The sequence below is a fragment of the Juglans microcarpa x Juglans regia genome, chromosome 5D, assembly GCF_004785595.1.
Source record: "Juglans microcarpa x Juglans regia isolate MS1-56 chromosome 5D, Jm3101_v1.0, whole genome shotgun sequence".
Classification (NCBI taxonomy): domain Eukaryota; kingdom Viridiplantae; phylum Streptophyta; class Magnoliopsida; order Fagales; family Juglandaceae; genus Juglans; species Juglans microcarpa x Juglans regia.
In genome coordinates, this window is record NC_054602.1 from 9698352 (window position 1) to 9712628 (window position 14277).

The following is a 14277-nucleotide window of genomic DNA, read 5'->3' on the forward strand; positions in this document are numbered from 1 at the left end:
GGAATATTTTATGGTCTATATCTCAAATATTCCACTACACAAAGCCATGTCTAGATAAGCTAATGAATTTGTTTATTGCAACAACGCCTTCATTTCTTGCTATAAGAAGGTATGCTCACAGTTATAAGGCAGATTCAGAGGAAGATAACAACCCAAGAATGTTTGAGGAGGTTCAAGGTGGAGAGGGAAGATAAGAAAAGGAAGCACATTTATACCTCGTGTAATCTGACCACGTATACATGTTTGAGGAGCTTCAAGGTGGCAACCTCCCTCTTTCGGCGCACACCATGGCGAACCGCTTGATGCTGCTCTCTCGTGGGGGTGAAATTGCCATGGACGCTTTCTCTGACTCTAGTACTCCTAGCCGTGTGTTTGAGTGCAAGACATGTAATCGGCAATTCCCATCGTTCCAAGCGCTTGGTGGTCACCGAGCAAGTCACAAGAAGCCAAGGTTGATGGGAGGTGACGAAAGTCTTGATTCACAGTCGGATGGCTCCCCAACCAAGCCCAAAACCCACGAGTGCTCTATCTGCGGCCTAGAGTTTGCGATAGGACAGGCTTTGGGTGGTCACATTAGGAGGCATAGGACAACCTTAACTACTGATCATATTCAAAACCAAGTCCATTTCAATCTCAAACAAAACCTGCAGCAGGCCGCTCCTCTAGGCCGTACTAATTCTTCACAAGTACGTATCGTGAAGAAAATGAGTAAAAGTCGGAGAGTCTTGTTTCTGGATCTGAACTTGACACCCTTTGAGAATGACTTGGAGTATCTAAAGCTTGGGAAGGCAGCACCCATGGTTGATTGTTTCTTGTAATTATTGATTATTAAGCTTGCGTATAAGCCATGTGGTAGGTGAGTACTCATGTACTTTCTTCGATCTCCTTTCTTCTTTTCTTTTTTGAACAGTACTGCAAGTACGAATATATTTTTGTTCATTTATTATAGAATAAAACTCAGAGGTATTTTTATCTATATTTATTCAACTTTTTACATTCTTACATGAATGCACATGTTCTTCTATACATATACATTCATATTTAATATCAGAAACTAAAGATTCCTTATATATATATAGCAGAAAATGCAGAGCATATTCAATTAATGGCTGGATAATTAAACATGATGAACAGATGGCAGGTCTTCGATCCATAGTTATCAGCTATATATATATATATATATATGTTGTAGCACTAGCACATACATTCACTGAATCCAGAGTTAGATGGAGGAAGCGAGGGGTTAAGGTTTAGACGTACGTTCTAACAAATAGACCACTCTCCGCGCGAGTGGCAGGTGGAAAAATAAAAATTTAAGGAAATTTTGATCGGTATAATATTCTCTATTCAAATATATATATATATACACTCATAATTAGGATTAATTGATGATCAATCCTATAGCTAGCTTATATTAATTTGGCATATATACTTATATATATACATATTGAATATTTTAATTTATTATTCGATTTTGCGCATATATATATATGATCATGATCAAATCGATCAATTTTGTTTAATTATAATCAGACTAAATTAATGACTATATATCACCCCATTAAAATTACAAAACAAAAAGATGGGGCACCGGACTTTGATCATGATGTAACGTACGTATAATCTACTGTCGTACGTCCACGACACAGCTTCCATATAAAAATCAGGCAATTTTTTCCCAAGTCATGACTCTAGAGTACTTGGCAGAGCATGTTATCACCAAGAATAAAGAAGCAGCTTATACCACCACACCATTTATAATGGGATTACATTCAACATGCCCATGGGGAGTTGCAAGAAGAACAACCAACTGGCCTCAGCCCTTGGTTGCTATACATAATAAACATCAGACAAACAATCACTACCTATTTTCATTTATTATTCAAAATATACCTTAGACTAAAATATAAGTTGGTAACGCAGGCAATATGTGAATTTTAGTAATTTTGAGTGGAAAATGTTAAATACTTGTTAGCCGAAAATTAAAAAAATAAATAAATCCATGTGATGTTTGAAACGTAGGATGCAACCCACGGATATTTTTACAACATACCAGCTAGGTTCCTAGTACTTTTGGTCAATGTAAATTCATCCACTTGGACCGTTTGTGATGAGCTAATTATTTATTTGTCTCCTGTATGACCATGAAACGTGTGGAGATGAGGGTGCATATTCATTTGGGACCTGGATTATGGTTTTCATGCTCTCCAATCATTACTTAAAGTTGCTGATTTCACATGTTAGTATATCTATATATATGTCATTGTTTGGGGTTGCGGTCAAAACATAGCAACCACTTCAAGTTGTGAGAACCATCTAGGAAATATGGAAGATAGCATTGACTAAATTAACTATTGCTTGGTCACCCAAAACAACATTCGCCAAACCTCCCAAAACTCCAAATTAATTATAAATCAGCATCTAAAAACTGATCAAAACCCATCCTTTAGCATCAAAAAGTTCCTAATGTAGATAAAGCACTGTAATTTGTAACAGATTCACAATCAATTTAAACTAGTATATGAATATTTAAGCCTCCAATGACTTTACCTTTCACTTGCAACTGAACCAAAAAAAAAAGCTAAATGCATATACCCAAAACAGAGAGAAATAGACATGAAATGAATGAGAGAAATACCACACAGATTGAAAGGAGAGGAGATAGCTTGCTGAAATAGGTACCGAGTGGAGAAGCCGTGCGCGTCGGTGGGACACGATTGGGCAGCCTATAGAGAGAGAGGGACTGAGTGAAAGTTAGAGAGAGAGAGAGAGAGAGAGAGAGAGAGAGGGACGGTGAATTGATTGTGCGAGAGACTGATGAGACTTATCGGCTAGGCGAGGAGGCGACACCATGCAGCAGGGAAGTCAATCTGTCACAGAGAAGAATCGACTAAGGTGGAGATCGATGCGGCACACGACGTTGTTTTGTCAGACCTTGTTCAACGTAAAGACTGGGATGGATTGATGGAGGGGGTTTTGCTCTGTTTCGGTGGTGAAGGCAGGGTGGCTAGGCACGGTTGGTTCATGCTTGATGGTGGAGCTCGCGATGGCTGCAGCAAAATTGGGTGGAAAACAGATCAGTATCGGCGAAAATGGGTTTCTGTAATTTTACGGGGAGAAATATTTTGCACACTTCTAACTTAATGCGGTGAGAAACATGTTGCCGCATTAAAAAATAACTTGCTACTTTCCATCTTACACGGTATTATTATTTGTGAAGAGCCAAAGTCGCCGCAAAAAGTATGATGTCGCCGCAAAAAACATTTTTTATGGCGAATTTCACATTCGCCACTACAAAAAGGCGGCTACAATAAGTTATGGTTTGTTGTGGCCAAAATTTACTCGCCCCTTCAGTTTTTGGTAGCAAAAGCTGCTTTTTCTTGTAGCGATCTCTTCCTCCGTAATAAAATACTTCATATTCTTTACCTTCAAAAGAACTCATCATGAATTTCTACATTTCATTTTTTGGTAAGAGAATTTGATACATGCGACTTATCTTTGCTTCTGTTTCAGGCCCTTCTCTTCTAGCTTCCTCTTGTAATTTGTTTGCTCGAGACAGCTTTAGTCTCTCCATCATCCAATGCTCATTTAGTCCAGCACTAATTTCAGCTTCAACACCCATAGGGACATGTACTTCTTCCCTTACTACTACATCCTCCGTGTTGATTGACACTTCTTTTTTACATTTCCCTTCTCTCTTCCCTCCATCGTTTCTCTGGATTTCTTTTTGACAGAGTTCCTCACAATTGCCATTTACCAATCCATTTTCCTCCACCCCTTCCTTCCGGATTGTATTAACTTTTATATTGTCTTGCTGCATGCCTCGTCACCACCTTTAGAAATACTTAGTCCTCTGTTATTAACACCCCCCACTAAAGTACGCTGTGGACTTGAGCTAGCCCTCAACCAATGACCAAATTGGTTATCCCTTTCAACATTATTGCTTTGTTTCAATCCTTGTCCAGCACATCCCATATCTCCATGGATGATACACCAACATTTGAAGCACATCTTTGAAAGCTTCTCATAAATGAAAGGCACTCACATCTTTTGTCCTTCCAGCGTCACTGTTCTGCCTCTAGCTATTACTTTCCTTAGATCTACTTCAATTTTAACCTGCAGATAATTTTCCCAACTCACATCGTCCTCTGGAGAATAAAAAGATCAAAAAAGAAAGAGAAAACCCATGAATTTAATTATCCATGTAGCATTTCGATCATGTATGTCAATGCAACACTATATTATGACTCATACCAAGAATGACTGATTCTTGAGGATTAAGACCACTAGAGTTCATGTTGATCAGCTGCTCCAAGAAACGATCTATCGACAAAGTATTTCTGAATTAGGTCAGCGAGGGCCCGATAAATGTCAAGACTAAAAAAAAAAAGAGTTTTGCTACATAACCTCCACCACACTCCACACTCCACATTTTTTTAAATTTTTAAATTTTTTAATATTTAAAAAAAAATTTTTTTTGAGTTTATTCTTTTTAAATTATTTCAAATTTAAAGTCAAGGAGGTTGGCCAACATCTGCAGCTAGTTGCGGCATCCAACATATCAACATCAACATTAATAGCCAAAGATATATAATAATTTATCTTCTTTTTGCAAAACAATTATAGTTAATTACATAAAGTTTTTAATTTATCAACACAGTCAAGATCATGCTTATATAAGTTTTTAATAAGCTAGATTTCTATATTGACTCGAGTTTTGGAGTTTCATGTGGAGCAGGCCGTAGATGTAGCTAGATCCTGTGAAGATCAGGAAGCGTGTCATAGTTGAGAGTTGAGAGAGCTAATTAGGGTTTTATGAAACAAACAAAAAAGGAGAAGAATAAAACAAGTAGAACATTGGAAGGCATGATTTTGGATGTAAAAGTTAAAAGCAGCGTAAAGGTGCTAGAAAGAAGCTGGCATTTAGATCCTCAAACACAAAGCAAGTAGAACGACTAAAAAGAGCCTCAAATAAAGACAATTTTCCCTCTGAACAACCAGCGATATTTTAAGAAAAATCACACATTTTTTCACATCCAACAGACATAATCACGCAATTTCAAATTTAGTACTATCAATGTTAGTCATAGCTAGCAAAACAGATCCGCTTCAATACATACCAACGTTTCCTCCCAAAATACAATTCTATCGTAAATTAAGCTCAAGGGTGAATAGTGGGATTTTACAATGAAAGATGCGACAGATTTACAACTATTATGCAACTATATATTTAATAACTGCATAATGTGAAAGGTAATTTTATATTATCTTATAAAAAGTAATAGAAAGTCCAAAGTTACGTAGAAATCTATCTTATCTTATATTATAAATTGGTTATAAATTTATACATTTGTATAAGAAAAGTCAGCTTTGTCAAGAGGGTTTCAAAAATATATATACTGTACATACAAGTCCAAACAAAATTGGACAAATAATCTTCATCTCACGTGACACTTTACCGCATTATTATAAATGTCGACTGGAATTTCTTTTCCTCTTAACGTACTGAGGCGTTTGTAAAGCATTAGGGCGATTTCAGAAGATCAGCAATATGCAGTCAAGCAGGAACTCTCATGCCCAGAATGATCATGGTGATGACCTTGAGTCCCAAGAAGAGGCCACCGACATTAGAAGATCAGAGCAGCACGGGGCTCTTTCGGCCCCGTTAATCAACATCAGACCTTACTTGGCTCTAAGATTTTTATCTAGGCTTCCTTTGTTTCTGCAGACCTTACAGGAGATAAGTGTCATCTCAAAACAAAATGAGAAAGCTGGTTCTCCGGCTCTCATGAGATGTATCAGCTCATCGAGTACTTCCCCTCACGCTGTCGTTAGCACTGCCGAGACAGGAGAAGCGGTAAGCTTTTTGCTTTCTCTCCCTTAGATTTATATTGTTGCATTAACTTTTTATTTTCTGATCCCTTTAAGTAAAATAATTCAAGGCTGCTTCCATGAAATCAGAGATAGACCCAAATCCAATCGCTGGAAAACCGAGAGGCGAGAGCTAGCTCAAAACAAGCCAAACACTTCATATTACCTTCAAAAGTACAACAGCAGATAATGAGGATTTAATTTTTGAAGATTAAACCAGCTAGCCTTGGTCCCAAAACAGGCCTAAATTCTAGTAGAACGTCTCCTCAACCAAAAACTGTAGCTAGTAATTATGGAAGCCATCAAACCAGGCCAAAATCATCCAAACTACTGTAAGCTACTTCTTGCTTTAAAGAACGTCCATGCACAATGAAACACTAGCTATGCAACCAGGACTACTGTCCCTCCAAGAAGCTAAGACCCACAATAGACGATAAATTCTTCCATCCAGCTTGAGCCAATTCACTTAAGCTCAATACTTGATCTAGATCTCCGACTACGGGAATTAAAAGGGAAGCCAATTCTACTATATATGAATTAAACATCTCCACATGATAAACACCGAGATCTTGGTAGGTAAAACTTGACACCATGCTCATCTATAACAAGAAACGAGATCATGATCCCTCCCTCTAGCTAGTAAGATTCCAAGCAGACCGTGTGGAAAAGACCCCTCCGTATTAGCCTTCCAAACAGGCGAGTCTTTCCCCTTTTTAGGACATTATGGTAAAGCATTATTAATCTGAGTTGCCAAATCTGATACTAGAGGTACTTGTAATTTCTCTAAATTCCACCTAGATGAAGACATTTGTAACGCCCTGACCCCAAGGGTCCGGAGAGTTAACTCATAAAACCTGATAATCAGTTCTAACAAGGCTAGAGTACTTCCAAATTCAAGAACATATCCATTTTTCTAAACCTCAAATCGAACGTAAATACTTCAATTAAATAAATCATATAAACTCATTTATCCAATATTCAATCCAACAACCCAAATAAAATCAACTCTTCTTCCTATCTCAAATAACAACTAGAAATAATAAAACATTAACATAGTCTCCATAAACCGTCTAAATCCATTGAAGCAAACTTAAGAAGGATAATTAACCTCCAACACCAACACTAATATCATGAGATACCCAACAACAAATCAATGCAAATCTTCTCCATAGATTCTAATACTGCTATTCAGCTGAGCCATCGATGTCATCTGAAATATTATGAAGATTAACGGGGTGAGTATCAACAACTCAGCAAGCAGAGAGCATATACTAGCATGTAAACATGAGCATTTATAACATTTGATAAGCCGAACAAAACATTTACTTTCAGAATGCAGAAACAAAACTTGTACAAAAACTTTAGAGCGAAATTTCAAAAGATATACGTATTCCAAAAAGAACATCCGTTGACATTTTCAAACTGAAATATTATAATTAAATCATCTCTTAGCATCACCTCGGGACAATACCATGTTTAACCCCCGTGGTAGGGTTATAAACCACCATTATACCCGTGGCTGGGCCATATTCCATGTTTCACCCCCGTGGTAGGGTTATAAACCACCATTATACCCGTAGCTGGGCCATATTCCATGTTTCACCCCCGTGGTAGGGTTATAAACCATCATTATACCCGTGGCTGGGCCTTAACAGAAACAGAACGGATTTCATCGAAAATCCAATTACACACATATACAGAATCAGAACTCCATGCCAAGATTTTCAGATGACACATCATATCAAAACAAATCACTAAAAGCTTCAGATCATTTCACATGTTCGAGATAAACATAAACAAAGTATTCTCATTTGTTCATAACAAAACTTTTAGAATTCCTTATTCGCTCTTTTACATAGTTCAGAAGTACAGTACACAAAACTAGCTCATGTCTACACTAGTCATGACAGAAAAACACTTTCTCTTATATAGAATTTATGCATATGTAGAATAAACATCTGCGTTTGTTTTCAGATCATCTCTTTCAAAAGAAAATAAACACATTTATTCTCAAAGTCAACCTCCTTTTATTTATTTTATGCAAAACTAGTATATAAACCCCGCTTACCTGACTTCTTCGTATTATCAACACCTTGAGCTAGAACTCTAATAGTAACACCACCTAAACAAAAAGAACATATATCCAACATTTAATAATCAATCTAGTAGACTGCTATTTATTGAGTAATAAATCAAAACAGTCCCTTCACAACTCAATAACTATCCTAATAATTAAACCCGAACAACTCTCTTCACCCATTCGCATTTAAAACCCAAAACAGCCACCTTCTATAACACCAAACCAATCATAATTATTTCCAAAACCAACAACCGCAACTTCAATAATTAAAAACATAACCCAACTCAAACTTCATTTCCAACCTTGGAATAAAACAACTTCAGTGTCCGCATCAATAATTAATTCATTCAACAATTTAAGCCTTGCATAAAAGTTCAATACAACTAGCTCAAAATACCCATAAATTTACACCAAATAGTCTTAATTAATAGTCCAAAACAGTCTCACAAATCCATCCAAAAATCATACTCCTCAACTTCAATAATTCCATCACCTCACCACAATCCACATATGAAATACCCACACAAACAATAAATATATAATTGTAACAGTTTGCCAAAAATAACTGCAGGAATGCAAAATCTTATCCACGCCATAATCAAATCAGTAACACTTTTACAATTCACAACCCAATCACAAAATCCAAACACTACCACAAGCTTCGGGTAAGATTACCTAACCAAGTCACGAAAGCTTCAAATCCACCCCGAACCAAAACAATCCGCTGTAGTCTACGCTCAGAAAAATTCACAGCACTTCCTAGTGAAAGAAAAATGCTTCTGCACAAAGGGAAAAATTGAGTACTCCGAACATGATTTAGTGTTCCAAGCATGAACACTATGAATTCAGATGGAACGGGGATGTGTGCGAAAATTAAGCAACGAAAAGAAAAAAAAATAAAAATAAAAGTGAGACTGGAAATGAATGGTGGGAGAAGAGCAAGACTACACTTCTGATGTGCGGCTCAGCAAGCCAAGCAGTGTGTGTGTGCGTAACATCAAGTAGAGTGTGTGTGTGTGATCAAAACATGGCAGAAACCGAAATGGCAAGAGACCCGCACGACTAAGAACCAGCAGAACAGAGAAAAGAAAGAAGAATAACCATAAAGGAAAAAGAAAAGCCATAATAGAAGAAGAAATTACCAAGTTTTGTTCAAAAACTGAATGAAATTGCAGTGGAGAAATAGTTTGAAATTCGAAACCCTTGAGTCGAGCGGACGGTGAAGATATGGAGAAGATGAGAAGAGAAAAAGAAAAATTGGATGAGAGGATCCGGTTGCAAAGTCTGCCGAAGTGAGCCAAACCGATTCTTGAGTGTGGTAAGAGATGAAGATCAACTGCTAGGATTATGGGGGGTTGGTGCGCACGGTTAGTGTGATGTGCAGAAAATGAGGTGTAGAGGGGAGAAATCGTGGGGAAGAAAAACAGTGCAGCAGAGGGAAACTCACCTAAACGACGCCGTCCGTCCCTCCACTTGAGCTCATGGGCTGGGCTTCGTCCTGACATCAAAGGGGCTAGGCCTAAAGCCCGGTTATCACAACATTACCTAGCTCCCTAAGTTTGAACCTTTTTGTTGCACCACTGCAAATTTTTAAGCCAAAAAACCAGGTCTTTCCAGACCAATTATCATAGATAAGCTCAAATATCCTGCCTTCGCCACCCATTCAGTACCCCTAACAACCTCTAGTCTCTACACGACAAGATTAATTGCGTGACATTACTATAGAAGAGAGAGAATATACCAAGAAAACGTGCATATTGTAGATATTCATGAATTTACATATTTGAGGCATGTGATGAATAGATGTTCATTCACCAAGCACGTTTCAGTTGAAAGGTAAGGATTTGAGAAAAGCTTAAACGATAGTTGGGCCTATACTCTAAAATAGTTGATCAATGCTATGATTGAAGTTCATTGAAATAATTATAAAGGATAATTACTTCTCATTTCTAAGCAATTTGAGATTCCATTAACCATCTTCTATACTCATCTAGGATATTATAACTCCCTCATTTAAATCCCTAATGTTCTTATTAGGCTATTACATTGTATGTGGTACATGAACTTAATTAAGTCCTATATTTCTAGTTGGATTGGCTTTCATGCCATATATACCAATCTGTTGGGTTTTGTTCTTTTGGTTTTAGTCCCACATTAGTGGGGAATAAATGAGGAGTAGGGCATAAGGCCTATAAAAGGAGGATTGGCCTCCTTGGCTAAGTGCACAAGTCAAAGTTTAGCTAGTAACTTTTACTTTAGTAAAATTCATCTGTTGGCCTTTTTTGTAAAATGGGAAGAGGTGAGAGTTAAAGTTTTGCTATTGGGGAAGTTTTGTTGGTGTATTTGGGGTGAGAGGAAAAACTATATGATTGTAACAATTTTTCACATAGTGGATTCTCTTCTCTGGGTTTGGTGGTTTTTCTCCTATTTTGGGAGTTCTTCACGTAAATTTCTAGTGTTGTGATTATTTCACTATTTTTCTTGATATTTCTAAAAAGGGTAGATCAGGGGGTGAACTTGGAAGGTTCAAATTCCTAACAACTGGTATCAGAGCCTATGTCCTTTTGGTGGGGTAGAGCTTTGGTGTGGTAGTGTAGGTATGTACTGTCTAATGAGGTTTTGTCTGGAGATTGAGTTTTAAGTGGGACCATTGTGACCCCTCCAATCTTTCTTGGGAACCTTGAAGTTTTGTCTAGGAAAAAAGAATATTTCTTGGGAACTTATTTAGTGAGTACTATTTATTTCTATGGTAAAATTTATCAAGGCAATGTCAGAAAGTAGGACTTCAAATTTTATCAAATTTGAGGTGGAGAAGTCTGATGGGAGAATTAATTTTGGCTTGTGGCAAGTGCAAGTCAATGATGTTTTGATTCAATCATGATTACACAAGGCGTTGAAGGGCAGACCAACCCCTAAAGTCAGCAGTGATACTAGCAACTGGTAAAACAGCTAGTACAAGGAGCATGTTTGGCAAGTGGCTCTAAGTCATTAAATGGAGATACTGGTAATGAAGCTAACTTTGTGTCTCTCTCCATGGAAGATGATGTCTTTTGAAAATGGACATGCACATTCTCATGGTATGCTGCTAATTCTCAAAATTGTCATGATAGAGGATGTGTTAATGTTAGCGGGTCCACAAGGTTGCACATATGCATTGGTTTGACATTGATGCAGGGTATGTGGTGGAAATTCATGTGATGGCTTATGAACTTCCAGGAAAGCCAAACGTGGAAGTTACACCATAATGTTTCAGCAAGATTGTTTTCGACATGAGCCAAAGTGAAATGCTTAGAATTGGTTTATTCTGAGTGGGTATGTTTTTATGGTGGAGCATGATAGCGGAAGCTATGAAGATTTTCATTAAGGTGGAGCATGGCTGTGAGACCAGCCAAAGTCGCAATGTGGAGATTGTTGGATTTTGCTATTTTGGCTTTAGTCTCACATTGGTGGGGAATAAATGAGGAGCAAGGCCTAAGGCCTATAAAATGAGGATTAGCTTTTTTGGCTAAGTGCACCAGTAAAAAATAAGCTAGTAATTTTTACTTTTGTAAAATTCTTCTGTTGGTCTTTTTTGTAAAAGGGGAAGAGGTGAGAGTTAAATTTTTGCTAGTGGGAAAGCTTTGTGGGTGTATTTAGGGTGATGAGAAAAATTGTGTGATTGTAACAATTTTTCACATAATAGATTTTCTTTTCTAGGTCTAGTGGTTTTTCTCCTATTTTGGGAGTTCTCCACGTAAATTTTTGGTGTTGTGATTATTTCTCTATTTTTCTTAATATTCCTACAAATGGTAGATCCTAGGGGGTGAATTTGGGAGGTCCAAATTCCCAACACAATCTTAGGAAAACGCTAACTATGATCTTTAAGCCCATGTCTCAAAAGGATTAATCAATGCTTATATTAGAACATGTTGAGATCATTATAAATGCATTTTTTTTCCAAGAATGGCTAGTCGATCTTGTTAACCACATTCTATGCCCATCTATACCATGCTCATCTATACCAAGAAACGAGATCATGATCCCTATAAGATCCCAAGCAGACTGTGTGGAAAAAGACCCTCTCCTTATTAGCCATCGAAAGAGGTATATATCTTCCCCCATTTTGGGATAATATGGTAAAGCATTAATCTGAGATTTCTGATATTCCCCCTACAGGTTCTTGTAATTTCTCTAAGTTCCACCTAGATCATGAAGACATTACTTGATCTCTAAGTTTGAACCTTTTTGTGGCACCATTGCAACTTTTTAAACCAAAAAACTTGGTGGTTCCAAACCAATTATCATACATAACCTCAAATTTCCTGCCTGCACCACCCATTGATCAGTACCCCTAACGACCTCTACTCTCTACACGACAAGATTAATTGCGTGGCATTACTATAGAAGAGAGAATATACGAAGAAAACGTGCATATTGTAGATATTCATGAATTTACATATTTGAGACCTTGATGAAAAGATGTTCATTCACCAAGCATGTTTAATGAGCTGAAAAGTATGGATTTGAGAAAAGCTTAAACTATAGTTGTGCCTATACTCTAAAATAACTAATTAATGCTATAATTGAAGATCCTTGAAATCATCATAAAGCACAGTTACTTTTCATTCCTAAGCAATTTGAGATTCCATTAACCATCTTCTATGCTCATCTGGGGTATTATAACTTCCTCATTTAAATCCCTAATGTTCTTATTAGGCTATTACATTGTATGTGACACAACTTAAGTCCTACATTTATGGTTGGATTGGCTTTTATGCCATATATGTAGCAATCTTAGGAAAATGTAAACTATCAGCTTTAAGCTCATGTATTTTAAAATTATTAATCAATAGTTATATTATTAGAACCCGTTGAGATCATTATAAATGGATTTTTTTTTCCAAGAATGGTTAGATCTCATTCACCACATTTTATGCCCATCTATACCAACTGTTTGCTACTTCTTGCTATAAAGAACCACAATGAAACCCTAGCTTTACAACTAGGACTATTGTCCCTCCATGAAGCTAAGACCCACAATAGATGAAAAATACTTCCCTAGAGCTTGACCAATTCACTTAAGCTCAATATACGATCTCATTCTCCAGCTGCAGGAGATCATATATCCAGACTAGTAACAATCACATAAGAAGACAATCGAAATGGTAAGCTAGTCTACATCAGGGGCTTTTCTTGTTGAATACTAATGCAATTTTCACTATCATTATTCAATGTTGAATAGCCAAGTTGGTTTGTAAGAGTTTTATTTAAACTCTATATCCCACACACCCATATCCTGACGGGTTTAGAATAGCTCAGTACTTATCACTTAATTGATAAGTTACAATGGGATAAGATTAACCCCAATAAGATAAGATTAACTCTATATTTAATCACAATGGGGCACAAAGTCCCTAAATTTCTTGATGGCCAGAAGTTTATAAATAATACTGAGGGGTTAAGGGTTCTCACTTATAATATCATTGTGCCTCTAGCTATTGGAAAACACTTATGAGGCTAAGTTGTTAGGGTGATCCTTCTATCATAGCTAGGTCAGATTCTTCATCATTGAACTGTGATGGAGAAATGTACATCTTTTAACTGTTATTACTTTATTATCGTGGTTCATAGAAAATTAAATATTTAATTAGTAATGTTCATGTTAAAACATTTAACATGTGGTATCATAGATGTAGGTTATAGATTTTCTATGATCTCGATAAAATATTGTATATGTTCGTGCCTCTATTTGTTATTTCTTTTCAGTATAAGACAAAAACACAAGTTGTTTGGGAATTCTACGTGAATGTCCCACTTGTTCATAAAATTGTAGTTCTGGTTCTGCATATGTAAAATTTTCATATTGATATTACGCATGTTTCAGATTTAACTATGAATCATGCTTGCTATTGTTTTTATTATGTCTGAGATGGAATTAGAGGGAGTTGAGAAAAGGGCCGCCGTGTGGATTGGCAATGTGCGACATGAGGTGGCCGGTGTCACCGTGCCAATAATTCGATACGTGCGACGGTGTAAGGGGCTGTGAAGCCCCGAATGGGTACTACCGTTAGTGGTTTTCCTCTTTTTTCATTTATTTGGTTGGTACAAAAACATGAGGGATGTTTGGTGCTAGGAGAAGGCTAAGAACCTCCTCCTCGATGCCTTTGTGATAGCGCCGCAGAGGGCTTTAAAGTGCAGTGGCCACGGTGGTGATTATAGTAAATAATAATAATAATAAAAAGGATAACTGTGAATGAAGGTGGACATCGGCGATGGGAGGAGGCTGGGGACACCATGCCGTCTTCTCCTCGCCGGTGACGTCCACCTTTGCGCCAACCAACGGTAGT

General features: G+C 37.2%; 1 protein-coding gene across 1 annotated transcript; it reads left to right on the forward strand.

Moving 5' to 3' along the window:
* Window positions 1–239: 239 nt before the first annotated feature.
* Window positions 240–974, forward strand: LOC121265651 (zinc finger protein ZAT11-like). Its single transcript, XM_041169340.1, has one exon. The coding sequence runs from the start codon at window positions 240–242 to the stop codon at window positions 816–818; it is 579 nt and encodes a 192-aa protein (XP_041025274.1). The 3' UTR covers window positions 819–974.
* Window positions 975–14277: the final 13303 nt, after the last annotated feature.

What these genes read in the sequence shown, in the direction of transcription:
- LOC121265651 (XM_041169340.1), top strand. Translation starts at nt 240, where the DNA reads ATGTTTGAGGAGCTTCAAGGTGGCAACCTCCCTCTTTCGGCGCACACC.